Here is a 16,910-nt window from a genome sequence, read left to right on the forward strand (position 1 = left end):
GACGTCACACAGTGAATTAGTATCAGCGTTACTGGTGTAGCTATCCTGACCGTAACGGTACACGCTTGACCGCTTTCTGAGGGAAAACATTGCCACCATGGCCTGAATGAGCTGGGAGAGCGAGCACGTGATTGGCGCGTTCAGGCAGACGACAGTCGATGTGAGTGGTTTCATTGATTTTCTGGCGGGAAAAAAAATACAACGACATCGCGTTATGAAAGCCTGGTGGACTGGTTGATTACGTACCTTAGCTTAGATCATTCTGTGTGTTAAAATTTGATGAAGTGAAATGGACTGCTGAAAAGATAGTGGACGGATAAATTTAAAGAATAAGTATCAGAGTTTTCTCCAGGCATCTCTTCGACCCCCCCCCCCCATGAACAAAATAGAATTTATATAGAAAATATATAATTTAGTGTCCAATATGGGACAGAGTGGTCTTGCGGTATAGAGCTGGACTGCTAACCCGTTAGTCTCGAGTTCGAATCCGAGTTCAAGTCAGTAGTCCACCCAACTCTGATGGGTATCTAACTCACGTTAGGGAAAGTAAAAGCGGCTGGGCATAGTGCTGACCACACTATCTCTTCGTATGCCGAGGTCACAGAAACAAGTGAACTCTACTTCACTTGCCCCATAGACCGTCAAGTTTGAAAGGGAAACTTTACTTTACTTTTAGTGTCCATATCCCCCCCCCCAAACACACACTCCCTGGAAAAAAGTCTGAAAGAAATACTGATAAGTTTCCATATGGGAAATGAGGTAGAGGTTATTTGTTTGTTTCAGTAGTTTTTATGTCCATTGGACGGGATTGTCTAGTTTGTCATTACACAACTGTTTCTTTCAGACTTTTTTGTTCAGGTGGGGGTGGGGATGTAACAAATCTTTTGTATGGGGGGGGGGGGTCTGGGGGACGGACTAAATATCGTTCGTTAGAGGTGCTTCGCGGAGGATGTGGGTTGGGGGTGCAATTTTGTCGTTGTATCCACCCATCCCCGGAAGAGATTATTGAAAGAAACTGTTTTACACTAAAATATCTATTAGCGTTGTGAATGAATACAACTGATTAAAAAGCTCTATTATTGGCAAGGACCTCCTGGTCAAAAGTGGTAGTGCGCCTAACTGGATGTTGAGAGTCTAGACCATTTGGTGTCGATGTGAAGTCCCTGTTTCGGATCCAGCCAAAGTACACCGTATTTTATTGTAACCTTGTCTCAACGAGTTGCTGTGATAACACAGTACGTCTCATAATTCTACATCAGACGAAATTATATGATCTTACATGATCATACAATGCGCAGACTCAAGTCAAGTCGCCGGGGCATAGCTCTCACTATACCATGATGGTTTCATCCCTTCGTTTCTTAAAAGAGATGAACTCTACTTTATCTGCTACAAAGAAGATCTATTCTGTATTTATTTATATTTCCCTGCAGATTTTAGTGTAGTCCTTGGTTAAAAACCACCAATTCCTAGTGTTAGGTAAGTGCTAAAATTCAATTCCTAGTTTAAAAGGTGAGACTTTTCGAGTTAAAAAAAAATTTAAAATATAGTTTGTTCAACTTAACAACTGTCGTATCTTCGACAACAAGTGAACACTCCTTTTCCAATCATATTTTGTTTTTCCTTTTTTTTTTTTTTTTTTTTTTTTTTTTGAGAACGATTAAGTGAACTGCCCAAGCGATAAGCCAATAAAAAAAAACAGCAACCGAAACAAAGGCCAGAAAACAAAGATCGATTATATAATTCCTACAGCAGCCAGTAGTAATCACTGTGAAAGAATGTACCTAATTGATTTCTGATACGAGGCTTCGCGGACAATATACTCGAAAAAATATTTTCAATGTAAAGCCTTGTGAGTATCGATTCTTGCGTTCAAAAACACACAAGCTCGTGCGATTCAGAGAATCGATCTATTTACTTATTTGTTCATTTCGATACTTGGTTGTCGCGGTTTCTGGAGAACAGAGGTCACGTGATTTCTTTATTTAACTCCGTGTCAGGAAGTACTGAAAGTTATTTATAGACACTCTTAATGAAGTTTCTAGAAAGATGAGGTAACTCTAGGTATGACAAATCTGGGTGGTAAAGAACAGCTGTAGGGCTTGACCTTGAAACAAGTTGATCGATGTTTTAATTTTTTTAGGGTGGTGCGCTTGTGAGAATGGGCGCAGGGGCGTAGCGACCGTAAAGCTAGCGTAAGCAAGGCATAGGGGCCCTTTTTCGAAAGTTTGAGGGAGGGGTGCAAATCGAAAGTCTGAGGGGGGGGGTGCAAATCGAAAGTCTGAGGGGGGGGGGTGCAAATCCCCGGTCGCCGGGAAGGGTCGCTACGCCTCTGAGGGGCCCACTAACACTTTTTGCATAGGGGCCCAAAAATCCTAGCTACGCCACTGATTGGGAGGGGGGGGGGATGGGGGTGCGTGTAGTATGGGCAAACACATTTTAGGTAAGTGAGATAGGTCGAGAAAAAATAACCACCTTTTGAATTACTGTTTTATAATTAAATTGATACTGCAAGTTGGAAAAAAATAATTAGGAAACACGAAGTAGAAAGTTTGGCGGAGAAAGTGTGAGAGAATCAGTGTTGTTTCTTCCAGACTTTTTTCTCCGGGGGGGGGGGGCGAACACTGCTAAACGTATATATTTTCAATTTAAATTACATTTAATTGGGGGGAGGCGGTAGACTTTCTTCAGGGGGGGGGGGGTCTTATCACCTCCGAAGAAATGCGCGGAAGAAACTCTGGAGAAAATGGAGTTAGATATTTGAGGGAAAATTATTAGTGACCTTTATACAACTTTGATGAAGCTGCCTTGTCTACACTTTAGGTGTTTGCGTTGTGTTTAGTATAAACAGATGATTCTAAATACTTTGTTTTCATGAAATATTAATAAACAGAATAATCTAATCTTTTTATATCAGAAATAGTTAAAATAAAAATATCGATACCATTTTGTATCGTCTCCGAGATGTGTAGATAATCGTACAACACAATGGGTTAATATTGGCTTCTGTACAACAGCTGGTCCCGCCTGAATGAGACGCTGATATCCCCCATTATACTAAAGTAGGATCGTCAGCTTTATGTAAAATATGGTTGCTGCGCTCCACAATAGGGGTGTCAGGTTTGTGATTCATATCCACCTTTTCGCACAAAGAGACAAATAGAGTCATTTACTTCACCTTAAGGTTAATTGAAAGACAAGAGCTTTTAATGATTGAGGGGGGGTGGGGGTGGAAGGGGAGAGAATAGAATAAGGGAGAAATAAAATAACACAGCCACTGTATAATTTCTCTGAACAATCACAGATCCAGAAATATTCACGTATTAACAACTGAAGGTGATGTTGACAACGTATGACCTAACCGTCAATAGGACAGGTGCTTCGTACACGACATCCTGTTAGCAGTGTTTCTTTCAGACATGTTTCTTTTGGAGGGTGGAGAGGGCAGCGGTACATTTAAATTCCCGAGACATACACACGCACACAAATTCCCGAGACATACACCCTATATTTTCTATAAAATTTCTATATATTTTTCTATTTTGTCCGAAGGGGGAGATGCAGGGACACCCCCCTACCCCCCACAAGAGGTGTATGAAAGAAACATTGATAACAAGATTGTGTTCAAAGCTTTGCTTTACAAAACCTTTAATTTCCCTGATTAAAAGTTTACCAGTCGGTGTGGGTGGAATCGAACTCGAGAGTTCCGGGTTAGCAATACATCGTTCCTAAACGTTTAAAAAAAAACCTGCAATTTTTGGAGAGGGGCGGGGGAGATTGTGGCGTGAGGGCAGATGTCTGGCCTTTTATAACCCTGGGGGTAGTGAGGGGGGAAGGGTGAGAAAATTCGTCCCAAAATCGAGGCTGACATCGTTTATAGATACTATCTAACAAATATTGTAACCAGTAACACATTATTAACAAGTTCCTTACATTTGTTTGATATTTGTGTAATATCGCCTCCTGGTGTGTGTTGGTAGGTGTATTCACCCTGCAGATCGTTGACCTTGTATACTAAGTCAAGAGGTGTCATCGCTCTGAGCCTACTAGGATGTTCGCCTTACCTCTTTACAAACCAATATTGATTTATCAGATCGATATTCAGATCGTGATAACTTAGAGAAGCTACATAGGGAAAAAATTTCTTGTGATGGCTACTTATATTGAACTCTATTGTCACGTGTGTTCGCGCATGCGCTGATTCGACAGATGGTAAGAATAAGGCGACTGACTTGACAGCTACTATACACAGATTTACATGGATAAACAAATATTAAAATATAATTTTGAGACTTTATACATGTCAGTAACATCGGGTTACATAAAATTATGTTAATAGTAATCACAATAAGTAAAGTCTTAAAATTTACGGGCTTATCAACACCAATGGTATTAAAACATTGGAAACAAGGTAATTAAAAAGTCTAGTGACAATTTTAGCGCAATTTCCTTATGTTATCTAAAAATAGCTCTGTCGTAGCGTAAATCAAGAGCAGGGTTAGTAAAACCATCGGTTAGTTATTAAAACGTTTTTTATTAATTTTTTTCAGTATTTTACATGTTTTATTTACAATAGAGTTACATGACTAAAAACCATTGCGCGCCTACTGAACGTGATGGCGCAGCCATGGAACGCGATGGCGCAGCTATTGAACGTGATGACGCGTGTGGTGTGGTTGGAAAAAATGCCTACTAATTCGGTCCAAATTTTAATTAATTCAAAATTCTTTTTGTGACCGAACGAAAGGATATTTTTGAAAACTTTCTTCGGCAATATTGTTCTAAATTATGGCAGGAATCGATTGGTACATGTTTCAAGTCGCTTAGTGGTCTGGTTGCCGAGATATGGGCCAAAAACTGCATTTTTTCGAGGTTTTTTGGCTTTTCCGGGAAATCCATGAAAGAAACCCGGAATTTTTATGGCCTATGTTCATCCTCGTAACTTGCTTAACATAATTGCTTTTGGAACTAGTCATCGATATTGCTTCGTTGGGGAGGAGATACGACTTAAAGCCCGGACACACATTCATCCATACATTCATACATCCATACATTCATCCATCCATTCACAGAAATGACGAGTTAATAAACGCAATTCTCCAGAATGGAAATTGCGCTAAAAAATGTACAAAAATAATTAAATAGAAATAATAAATGCAAAGCAGGTTTAGTAAACGTACAGTGACCTCAACTAGCTTCAGGGAAACCTATTCAAGCAACGATAATCGAGTAAATTCTATTGCAACAAAGTAACGAAAGAATAGCCTCCCTTTGACATGCCAAACCAAGAAATAGTTAAAATAATCTATCCAGTGGAAAGAGAATGTTACTGAAGTATTAAATTAATAGTGGATAAAAGTTCTTTTATATTAAATGAACATAAAAGATGACTGAAATGTACAGTTTTTAAAATACCAAAACTTTAAAATAAAATAGTAATTACAGAACCAATATTTCATCATTTTTAAAACATCAATTTGCAATCTAAAAGAGTGGTTGGTAATTTCATGGACGATAAACTCTAGGAAGCATTAAATTTAGCACATACAGAACAACATAATCCAGAGACCATAAACTGTTAAATGGTAGCACATGATTATACAATTTAGCTCTTTATTTACATTAACAATACAGATCAGATTCAAATAGTGAGGACTGAACTGCAATTATGTGACCATGCTAGTTATACATTGTTTTACTTTTTAAATAACTTGATATTTTAAACAATTGACAAAAAAAAACAAAAATCTCTGGCAACAATTATGATGGTAACACTGAATGGCTTACTAAAAATTAATGCTAGAATAAACAGGATTCTTTTACCTAGGCACAGGTGTATTAAAAACAGAAAAATTTATCATTTTCATTTCATTTGGCCATGTAAAAATATTGTGTCAGCAATACAATAAATAAAAAATATACTTGAAGGGACAGTGTGTTTGCTTATGGAAAAAAGTGTATGGGAGTCATTTCTGGGATTAAGTCATGAGGTGATTTCCGTCCATTCAGTTCAGATGGGTACCTAGCATTAGTTGGGTAAAGTAACAGCAACTTGGCCTGGTGTCCACACAGTGTTTCTTCCAGACTTTTTTCTCCGGGGGGGGGGGGGGGGGGGGGGGGGGGGGGCACTTGAAATTTTCGGGGGGGGGGGGGCGGACACTGTTAAAAGTATATATTTTCTATATAAATTATATAAATTTCATTTTGTTCGGGGGGGGGGGGGGGGGCTTCCCCTTCCCGAAGAGATGCCTGGAAGAAACTCTGTGTCCACAGATTCTATTTATATGCTGTTGTAATAATGAACTCTACTTCATTATGTCCCATATGTGTGGGTGAAGGTATCAGGTGAATTATGTCGAATAAACAAAGAAATACAATTACAGATGTAAATTTAATTTAAATATTTAAGAGTTACATTTATTTGATAATTGTAATGAGCACTATGTACATTGCTTAATAAAACATTTAACCCTATATTAAAAAACGGACTTTCAATTTTAATAAGACAGTAAAGTTCCATTTTGGAACTTGACTGTCCATAGGGCAAGTGAAGTAGAGTCCACTTGTTTCTGTGACCTAGGCTTATGAAGGGATAGTGTGTTCAGCAGAATGCCCAGCCATTTTTACTTTCTTTAATTATCAATAAGACAGTTACATTGCACAAAAATAAAACAATAAATGGTCAATAAAGGCATTCTCTCTACTGAATCTTAACCCCCCACCCCACCCCAAATGATGACTCCCAACCAGTGCTGCAACTTGTAGAAGGCACATAAACAATGGCAGTATCTTGATCAACAAAAGAAACAGCTCCAGTTCAAACCATAAGCAGCTGGTAACCATGGTTACCAAGAGTCCTCATCCTTCGCCAAATCCCACAGAGAGTTGGTGATAAAAAACTGGGACTGTTTCTGTGAGTCAAAGCAAAAGGACTTCACACCTGATTTCCTGCTTGAAACAACTGGCATTTCTGTTAAGGGGAATACTAGACAATGTTTGTATACAAAGGGATAATAGTGTGTTTGTTTGTAGTGAAACTGGCATGTCTGTTAAGGTGAATACTAAACAATGTTTGTATACAAAGGGATAATAGTGTGTTTGTTTGTAGTGAAATTGTTGAAGTGATTGAACTATAGTCTTCAGATAAAAGTAATTCTAAAGCTTAGTTTGGTAATAATAGAATGCTGTAGATGTATCCCTATGTTCATACACAATAGTAGTTCCAAATCTTAATTGTAAACAGTGTGAGGACCATGTAATGGAGAAGTTAAAAAAATGTTCAGACTGTCAAAAGAATACTGGTCTTATTTTCTGGTACATTAGTTAGAGAAATTATTAAGGCCTTTAAAGACTTGGGCATGGCTTTTAAAGAGGATTGAATGTCCGAACACTATTGTTACATAGTGAAGGTTAGAATATTGTAACACTATTGTTTTATAGTGAAGGTTTGAATATTGTAACACTATTGTTATATAGTGAAGGTATGAATATTGTAACACTATTGTTACATAGTGAAGGTTAGAATATTGTAACACTATTGTTTTATAGTGAAGGTTTGAATATTGTAACACTATTGTTATATAGTGAAGGTATGAATATTGTAACACTATTGTTACATAGTGAAGGTTAGAATATTGTAACACTATTGTTACATAGTGAAGGTTTGAATATTGTAACACTATTGTTACATAGTGAAGGTTAGAATATTAGGACACTATTGTTACATAGTGAAGGTTTGAATATTGTAACACTATTGTTACATAGTGAAGGTTAGAATATTAGAATACTATTGTTACATAGTGAAGGTTAGAATATTAGAATACTATTGTTACATAGGGAAGGTTAGAATATTAGAATACTATTGTTACATAGGGAAGGTTTGAATATTGTAACACTATTGTTACATAGTGAAGTATTTAATATTGTAACACTATTGTTACATAGCGAAGGATTGAATATTAGAACACTATTGTTACATAGTGAAGGTTTGAATATTGTAACACTATTGTTACATAGTGAAGGTTTGAATATTGTAACACTATTGTTACATAGTGAAGGTTAGAATATTAGGACACTATTGTTACATAGTGAAGGTTAGAATATTAGGACACTATTGTTACATAGTGAAGGTTAGAATATTAGAATACTATTGTTACATAGGGAAGGTTTGAATATTGTAACACTATTGTTACATAGTGAAGGTTAGAATATTAGAACACTATTGTTACATAGTGAAGGTTAGAATATTGTAACACTATTGTTACATAGCAAAGGATTCAATATTATAACACTGTTGTTATATACAAATATTATAAGATTGAAAAAAAAAAGTAACAACAAATGTTAAGTAAAGGATACAGCCTTTGATCTCATGGGGTTTTCCATCATCAATTTGCCATGTAATCTTGCTTATCTCACGGTAAAGATTAACTGCATACCTTAAAGAAAAATGTTAATCTCTAATCAGGCTGAATTAAAATATTGATAAAACAAAATAAGTCAAAGAAAGCTTAAGAAAATAAATATGTTCATGATGAAAGTAAACATCTTTGCATAATATTTTTTAAATTTTGTAAGTTCAAGAATGGAAATCATTTATTCACATGAAGCTACTTCAAGAAAACATGAAGACACAAATTTTAGAAATTAGAATTCGAAAAAAAAATATGCATCAATTATTAATAATTTAAAAGAGTTCAAATGTTTTTTAGAAACTTGATTACAAAAAAATCAAATAAAAAAATTAAGCATTAAGTGTGGGCTTGAAATCACAACCATCAACAACTAAAAAAGAGCAATGTTGAGTATAGGTTTAATACCACACTTGCACAGTGGAACACAGGGTTAATGCCAAACTTCATCCAAAAATTTTATATAAAGAAGCTGTTATTTTTTTAATAATTAAAAAAAAAAATCAATGCCAGCAATATAATATCGTGCAATTTCTATACCCTTGTGGTTTATTTACAAAATGTGAAAACTGTACCTAGCGCTTGGATAAGCTCTGTTGTCCTTGTGTTGCTGAGCCATATTTTTTAAAGTCTCCTTTGCTTCCTCCACCTGCTCCTTGAGTCTGGCCACCTCGGCAGCCGACTGAGCTAGAGGTCCCTCCAACTTGCTCAACTCAGCTTTGTTCTTCTCTGCCTCTTCCAACACAGCTTTGTCATCAGAGTCTGACAGGGATGCCAGTTCATTGCTAAGACCTGGAGAAAAAAAAATTATACAGAAAGGCAAACAAAAAATTAATTGAAATGTAATTGAATAAGTGAACTCACGAGATGGTTATAAAATAGGCCAGTGGTTCTTAACTTAGGTTCTATAGAACCCCAGGGGGTTGGTGAATCACTATCAGTCTCAGTGGTTTGGCGGAGGTCGAGATAAACGTGAAACATTTCATTCATGATTGGGTTTTGTCAGAGCGGGGCAAAAGGTTCGGTGAATGTGCAAATGAAATTGGTGGGGTTATTTACCTCATAAGGTTAAGAACCACTGAAAGAGGCAAATGAAATAAACTTCTATGGCAATGGAATAGTTTTGCTTCCCTTGTCATAGGTTTTTTTTAAGGCACACCAGTGATAAGTATACTATAATTATTTAAGTAGTTATAAATTAATTATTTAAAGTTGATATATATATAGTAAGTGTTTTCACTGAATGCATACACATTTTTACTGCTAATAACATTTTTGAATGAACTTTAATATTCTTTTTAATAAATTCATCAAGTTTATACAATTGTGAAAATTTATTAAACTCAAGGTACACAGTTGACCCAAGTGCTGCAATAGTGTTTATGATGCTGTGTAGAAATAGGTTAATGGTACCACCTGGTGAACAAGGACTCACTTTTCTGCCAAATTGCTCTCATTAGTTCGCCCAACCTGCTATGACTTACCAGACCTACCTATTTCTTAACCATTTACATTGGAGATCTGAATTTTATTTTTGTGTAGGACCAAACAAAGGGACATAATTCATTTTTTAACGACGCTTGGAATAATTAATTTAAAGAAGAAAAAAATAGTACATTTAAAAATTAAAGCAAAACATAGGCCTACATCAGAAAGAAAAATGTATGCATATTGTTGCATTACTTTTAATTAAAATGCAATAAACACCTGAATTTTAAAAAGCAGCATCAAACCTAATAGTGAAAAAAAAAGGCACACATAAAGGGTTAAGAAAGCAATTAATTATCAATTATAAAAATATTTCAATCTCTTTAAATCAACGGTAATTTGACACAAAATAAATATACCTGAAATATATTATTGAAGAAAGGCAAAACAACTTCTGTATACACATTTTTAAAAATCATGTTAAAATAATGTCATCTAAAAAGCTGTTCATGATCAGCATGATTTAAACAGTACAGTGAATATATAGTTCTCACTCAGTTCTTAACTTAAGAGAGAGGTGTTTTAAATTAACATTAAATGAAGGAATTACTCACTTAATATTTCAGTCTTGGCAATCTTTTTCTCCAGTTGTAATTCATCTAGTAATGCCTTCTCAGCTTGTGTGAGGGCGTTCAATATATCCTTTATGCTGGTACTGTGAATAAATGAGATACAAATTACTTATCACTATGTTTTATCAAAGAAAAGCTGATAATTAATAAGCTAACAAAATTCAAACCCAATAAAAAGTAGGCCCGAGTAATAGGCCTAACTACTAAAATATCTGAACTAACTCTAAAAAAAGCTATAACAAGGGCATAACACGTGAAGCTGTGAATAAAAAAAAATACACTATTATGGAGTTTCTTCTCACACTGAAATTAGTATTACTAATTACACTGTGTTATCAGCGTTGAAAGCACTGACTAACACAGTGAACACATAAGACCTAAGTTGTGTTAGTGAGTTAGTGTTACTATCTAGGTTGGGTGTCACCCAGTGTGACACTTTGTGGTGTCACCCCCCCCCCCCTCGAGAAACAAATTATATATAATATATGTGTGTGTAGGCTAACATAGGCCTATAATTTAAATGCCACATACACGTATATGTATAAGCCCAATCACTTCAGACTTAATAGTAATGATGCTTATCTGTAGTCTGTTGGATGTAGCATTGTTTTCTTTATAGTTAGCACGTTTACATCATGGACCCCCTCCCCTCTTGTAATAATTGTCGATTTGTATTTAAAAGTTTATTTAACTTAATTAATAACTAATGGATCTCGCAATAAGGCATTTTTCTTCTGTACATTTTGTAATTTTTTGCCTTGGTGTCAACCCCTCCCCCCTTAACGGGATCAATAGGACCTAAACACGACCGAAGCCAAAACACACAAAAACATTAAAAAAACACTAGGATTAAGCCTAGATCTAGATCTACTTATTTTTTTTCTAAATGTGTGTTAGAAATGGTAAAAAATATTATAAATAAGCACAGTTCCAATAAAATAGCCTGTGATTGTTGGCTTGAGAAAAATCTCAACACTCTACAATTCTACATAGTCGAGGGTTCACCGTAAGTTCACATTGACTTTAATAATTATCACAAAGTTGTGAGTGATAGCTTGGCAATTGCTATTTGAAATTGTGGTGGCCTCAGTTTTGGGGTCATTGTGAATTCATATAAGTTTATTTATAGTATCATGTATTCGAGATCATTTTATTTTAACAATACAAACTTAACCACCTAGTATGAGTTTGGTACTTTACCCATCGCCATGGAAATCTTAGACACAAACATATTTTCAAGAGTAAAAAAAAGTCAGATGCTAGCTGGAAAAAGATACACATGCGCAATTGAGAGAAACTACGTCTTGCTTCGCTACGATGTTTTCGATGGTATTGCGCATGCGTCACTGCATGTGTTTACAACGGGTGCTGAGAGATTGCGAGACGCGAAAAGCAAAATGGCGAGGCGGGAAAATGCGAGAAGATAATGCGAGACATACCTGCGGAATTAAGGGTAAATAGCGAGACACTTTTTGCGAAAAAAAAGTTTTTTCATGCTTTTTTCATCTTTATTTATTTAAATTATTTTTGTTTTGTTTTAAAATAAACAAGCATTTAGCCATAACCTTTAACACGAGTGTTGTGTGTTATTTTTTATCAAGATTTTATTATATAGATAGATAGATACTAAGAAGATAGATAGATCTATATCTAGATCTATTTATTTAAAAATCCTAACATCGCTGCTGTGCTACTGTCATCGCCTGCTCTCGTTAGCGAGAGGAAAATCCCGTCTCAGTCGGCATTAATTTTAAAAATCTAGCCCGCTCATGTTTATACAAACGTGAGCTGTTTCATTGTGAATTGGTTTAATCTTGTCAGCAGGAGAGATATTCTGCAACATGTATTTTTGGATTTTTGTACTTGCAAAAAGTGTAAAAGTATAAACAATTCTAAAAAGTGCAATTTATTAATTTTAATTACAAACAAAATTTACAAACACAATCTTCTGACACAGTCCTAGCACTACTCAAACACACCTCGTGACACCATCTTTCACACATAGTGCATCCAACCCAGTTCCAGGGTTCCTACACCAAAGTGAACTTGAAATTCCAGGAGAATTCCAGCAGTTTTCCAGGAGAAAAACCAAAATTCCAGGACATAACTTAACCTCTTAAAAAGCAACAACGACTCAACCCCGCGCTGAATGGAAGGGAGTTGGACATTTCTTAAATAGGAAGTGGTCTTTATAAAATGCTATGTAGCATAACATTTGTAATTTTTAAAAGTAACTGTTTCTAAACCATTTAGTTTAAAGTAGATTCAATTTTGCACCCCACCCCTCCCATTTATAAATTGTTATTTATAAAATTGCTATCTCTCCTTTCTCTCTCCCCCCCCCCCCCCTTGGAAAATTTGGTGGCACTTTTTACCAGTCACTATCCTGTAACAATTTTTATCTTTGTACTTAAATATATAAATGTGACACTTTTCTTAAACTACTCACTGTCCATAAATTAAGCCTGTTTATAAACCCCCCCTCCCCAGCACCAGTTCTAAGGCCTGTTGTCACAAATTCATCTCATAAATTTCCCACCCTCAACCCCTCACCAATGTCAGCCCCCATACTAACAATGTCAATTATAAACAAACAGAACAGCTGAAACCATGTCTTGTCTTGTAAAAATGGACATGGCATTGTGATTTAAATGGGAGTCTTCAACAGTAGGCTAAATAGCCTAACTGTAATTTTAACTTTTTATCATTTGATGAACAAGTAGATCAACCTGAGAAGCTTAGATTTGTCCTACTAAAAATAAACTGTATTTTGGAAATAAAGGCATAAATGACGTTGCGCTTTTTTGGACGATTTTTACACCCCCTCTGGCACACGTCGTCACAAAAAGCCAGACCCCCCCCCCTAAAATGACGTCACACCTCTGCCTACAACCCCTCTCAAAACTGATGTTGATTTTTTCTTAAAACATCGATATTTTTCCAAAATCTTGTCAGAAAGCCGTCCACATAGAGTATTTTGATCAATTCCTATTGCAATTTATTAAAACAGTTTTCTAAAACGCGAAATAACGGCTAAAATTCATTTTCTAACATTGCTTTTTTATGATGCAAAAGTGTGACGTCCCACCATCTGAACCCCCCCTCAACACACACCGTCACAAAATTACGGACCCCCCCCCCCCTTCGAGTGTGATGTCATTAATGGACGACCCCCTAATACTTGAAAAATTTAAAATATTTCAGCCAAAAATAGAATTTCAGATAGTTGTTTTATTTTTATTTTTTGCCGGTAGCGTATTTTTTTCCTCCAGCTAGACACCGTCGCGCGGGGTCAGTTTGAGTTCATCTGAGCTTACAGTTGGCCTGTAGTATACTGCTGATGACATCACTGTCAGTTTGAGTTGATCTAAGCTTACGGTTGGCCTGTAGTATACTGCTGATGACATCACTGTCAGTTTGAGTTCATCTAAGCTTACAGTTGGCCTGTAGTATACTGCTGATGACATCACTGTCAGTTTGAGTTGATCTAAGCTTACGGTTGGCCTGTAGTATACTGCTGATGACATCACTGTCAGTTTGAGTTCATCTAAGCTTACAGTTGGCCTGTATTATACTGCTGATGACATCACTAGCGGGTCACACAGAGTTCACTTCATATACCCAACCAGCTGTCCCCCCCTCCCCCACCCTGTCGTGGGAAAGAAACTGAGATGCCGGATGGGAGGGTGGTAGTATTACAACATGCATGTAAAAATAGAAGGTAGATCTAGGGCCTATCGGACTGTAGATTCAAATTAGCTGCGCAAAAACTAGATTTTGGCCTAGGCCTACTAGAAATTTCCAATTTAAAAAAAAAGTCAGGCCTATTAAACAGAGCCGCACACATAGAAAGACGTGAGAAAAAAAATTAAACCAAACCCACAAGTTAAAGACAGCTTTAGGTCTATATTTTAAAATGTGTGCCTTGTAATGCGAAGAATTGAAAAGGCAGAACATTTTTACTGGGGCGGTCAGATCTGATCACCTCGAAATATAAGCGCGAAAAAAATATTCACTAAAACTATCGATGCGCGTAAAATTCCAGGACATATTACAAAATTCCAGGAGAAATGTTAAAATTCCAGGAGAATTCCAGGACTTTTCTGGTTTTTTGAAATTCCAGGAGAATTCCAGGACATCCTGGAATTTCAGGAGGCCGCAGGAACCCTGCAGTTCATTAGACTCCCATTTATACTGCGCTAACACAGAACACGAATATCTATGAACAGAATGGAAAAAAAAATGTGCGTTTGTAGATAATCTGAATAAAGTCCGCTATTGACAAAACTACCATTTAATAGCTAAAAGGGGTCATCCATAAATGATGTCATGCTTCTTTGACGATTTCCCCCCCCCCCCCCTCCCATGGGTCACACAATTTCACAAAAATCCAGAGCCCCCCCCCCACTAAAATGACATCACACCTCAGCCTACAACCCCCTTCAAAATTGCAGTTGACTTTTTTTTTTAAAACATCGATATTTTTTCAAAATCTTGTCTAATTTCTGTCCAAATAGAGTATTTTAATCAATTCCTATTACAATTTATTGAAACAGTTTTTTAAAACGCGAAATATCGTCTAAAATTCTTTTTGTAACATTGCTTTTTTATAGTGTGACGTCACAGTATCTAACCCCCCCCCCCCCACCTTCCTCCTCATAAAACATTTCTATGCAACAATACAAAATATGTTTGCGGTGGCAGCGGATTCGGGCACTGTGATCTTCAAAGACGGTAAATCAGGCGGCCTTGGCATTCCGCACAAAACACAGAAGTTGATCTATTGTCGGCGGTATTTCCGTCGGTTTCGAACAACGTGGTATTCTAAGTCGACATAAAAGATGGGGGGAGTTGACAAATCATCAGTATGTCTAGCGACGGAAAAATCGGAACTTTTAACAATGTAAACAAAACGTCTTTGAAGTGTGGACCAAATACCACACAAAATCGGGTGCGGTAAATTTTTCGCGGAAATCTTCGCATTTCAACACCACCCAGCGTAAGTATCGGGTTGTGGTAAAATGCGAGACAAAAAGTCACGTGACCGACCGTTTTCGCGCCCTTCTCGCATTTTCCCCGCCTCGCCATTTCGCTTTACGCGTCTCGCAATTTCCCCACACCCGTTTACAACCGCAGAACCCTAGCCCTAACCCTAATACTAGCCCTAACCCTATCCCTAACCATAACCCTAGCCATAGGTCACTGTGCATGTGCAGCACTATCTTTTGCCGACTAGGTGGAGACGTTGGGGCGAGAAAAATCTTTTTCCGAGTGAGTAGGCTAGTCATTTTGGTAAAAAAAAAGCTAGAACTAAGTCTAGAATCTAGATCTAGATACAAATAGTGCACATTCAATGATTCCAACTTTGGATTTTTCTCAAGTTTTGACAAACGTAAATTATCAAAAACTAAAATTCCTTAAGAATTTGTGTGTACTGTTCAGTCCAGTGTTTCGTCTACGGCAGCTACGCGCAACGCGGCAACAGCAACTGGAGGTGAACGTGAAGCGGGAAATAAAATAGAATCTACACTCCTACACTAAAATGGAGTTTTACCATAAATTCTTATAACGTCTTTAATTCTAGATTTAGATCTTCTCGAATCTATGCAGAATCTAGTAAGTCTAGATCTAGATCTAGATCCAATTTAATTTTATTTACCTTTTTTGTTGACTCATTTTAAATTTTTCGCTGGCGTGGTTCAAATATGCTTTTCATCATTGAAGATTTCTGAAAACGGGCTAGGGGATGTCACTCGAATATTTCTATTTAAAAAAAAATGACCAACATTAGTTAAGGCTATTAGTATTGAATCTTGATGTTGAAAAATAAATTAAGCTCGTGTTAAAATTAGATCTAGGCCTGCTTTATTAAGATTTGTTACGAAATGAAGTTCGTACATTATCATTAGTATGCTATATAAGTACGGGGGTATTTGCTCAGAAAGGGGAAACGATCAACGTTTCCTTCAGAATTATTCTCCCAGGAGGTTAAGGAATGAGAGAGGGGGGGGGGGGGGGGCGGCAGTGTTTCTTCCAGACTTCAGAGGCGTAGCGACCCTTCCCGGCGCCCGGGGACAAACTTTTCGATTTGCACCACCCCCCCCCCCCCTCGAGATTTCGATTAGCACCCCCCTCAAACTTTCGATTTGTACCTCCCCCCCCCCCCCCCCTCGAGATTTCCATTTGCACCCCCCCCTCAAATTTTTGATTTTCACCCCCCCTCAACCTTTCAATTTTTCCAACCCATTTTGGCGCCCCCTAAGGTCATATTTCCCCCCCGCCCCCCCCCTCCTCGCTACGCTACTGCCAGACTTTTTTCTCCGGGGGGGGGGGGGCCGTAGAATTTTTTCACCCCCCCCCCCCCCCGAAGAGATGCTTGGAAGAAACTCTGGGGGGCGGAGGATAGGTGCCGGAAAGAAATATTGGCTCTGATTTATAT

The 16,910-nt window shown here is 37.2% G+C and overlaps 1 protein-coding gene across 1 annotated transcript; it reads right to left on the minus strand.

Annotated features, from left to right (window-relative positions):
* Positions 1–6,227: 6,227 nt before the first annotated feature.
* LOC131957228 (uncharacterized) lies at positions 6,228–16,196 on the minus strand. The gene is made up of 5 exons (XM_059321975.1): positions 16,131–16,196; positions 10,454–10,554; positions 8,987–9,203; positions 8,359–8,438; positions 6,228–6,961 (listed from the first exon to the last, which is right to left on the minus strand). The coding sequence occupies exons 1-5, from the start codon at positions 16,145–16,147 to the stop codon at positions 6,846–6,848; spliced, it is 531 nt and encodes a 176-aa protein (XP_059177958.1). The 5' UTR covers positions 16,148–16,196; the 3' UTR covers positions 6,228–6,845.
* Between the last annotated feature and the right edge of the window lie 714 nt (positions 16,197–16,910).

The sequence above is a fragment of the Physella acuta genome, unplaced genomic scaffold, assembly GCF_028476545.2.
Source record: "Physella acuta isolate Inbredline_101_S28 unplaced genomic scaffold, ASM2847654v3 ptg000080l, whole genome shotgun sequence".
NCBI lineage: Eukaryota > Metazoa > Mollusca > Gastropoda > Physidae > Physella > Physella acuta.

Bases quoted from the DNA above. Each gene is read 5' to 3' on its own strand.
- LOC131957228 (XM_059321975.1), bottom strand. The intron at 8,439-8,986 runs GTACAGTTTTCA...TTTTTCTTTAAG, and splicing joins AGAGCTTATCCAAGCGCTAG to GTATGCAGTTAATCTTTACC. The intron at 6,962-8,358 runs GTATCCTTTACT...CAGAAATGCCAG, and splicing joins ACCCCATGAGATCAAAGGCT to TTGTTTCAAGCAGGAAATCA.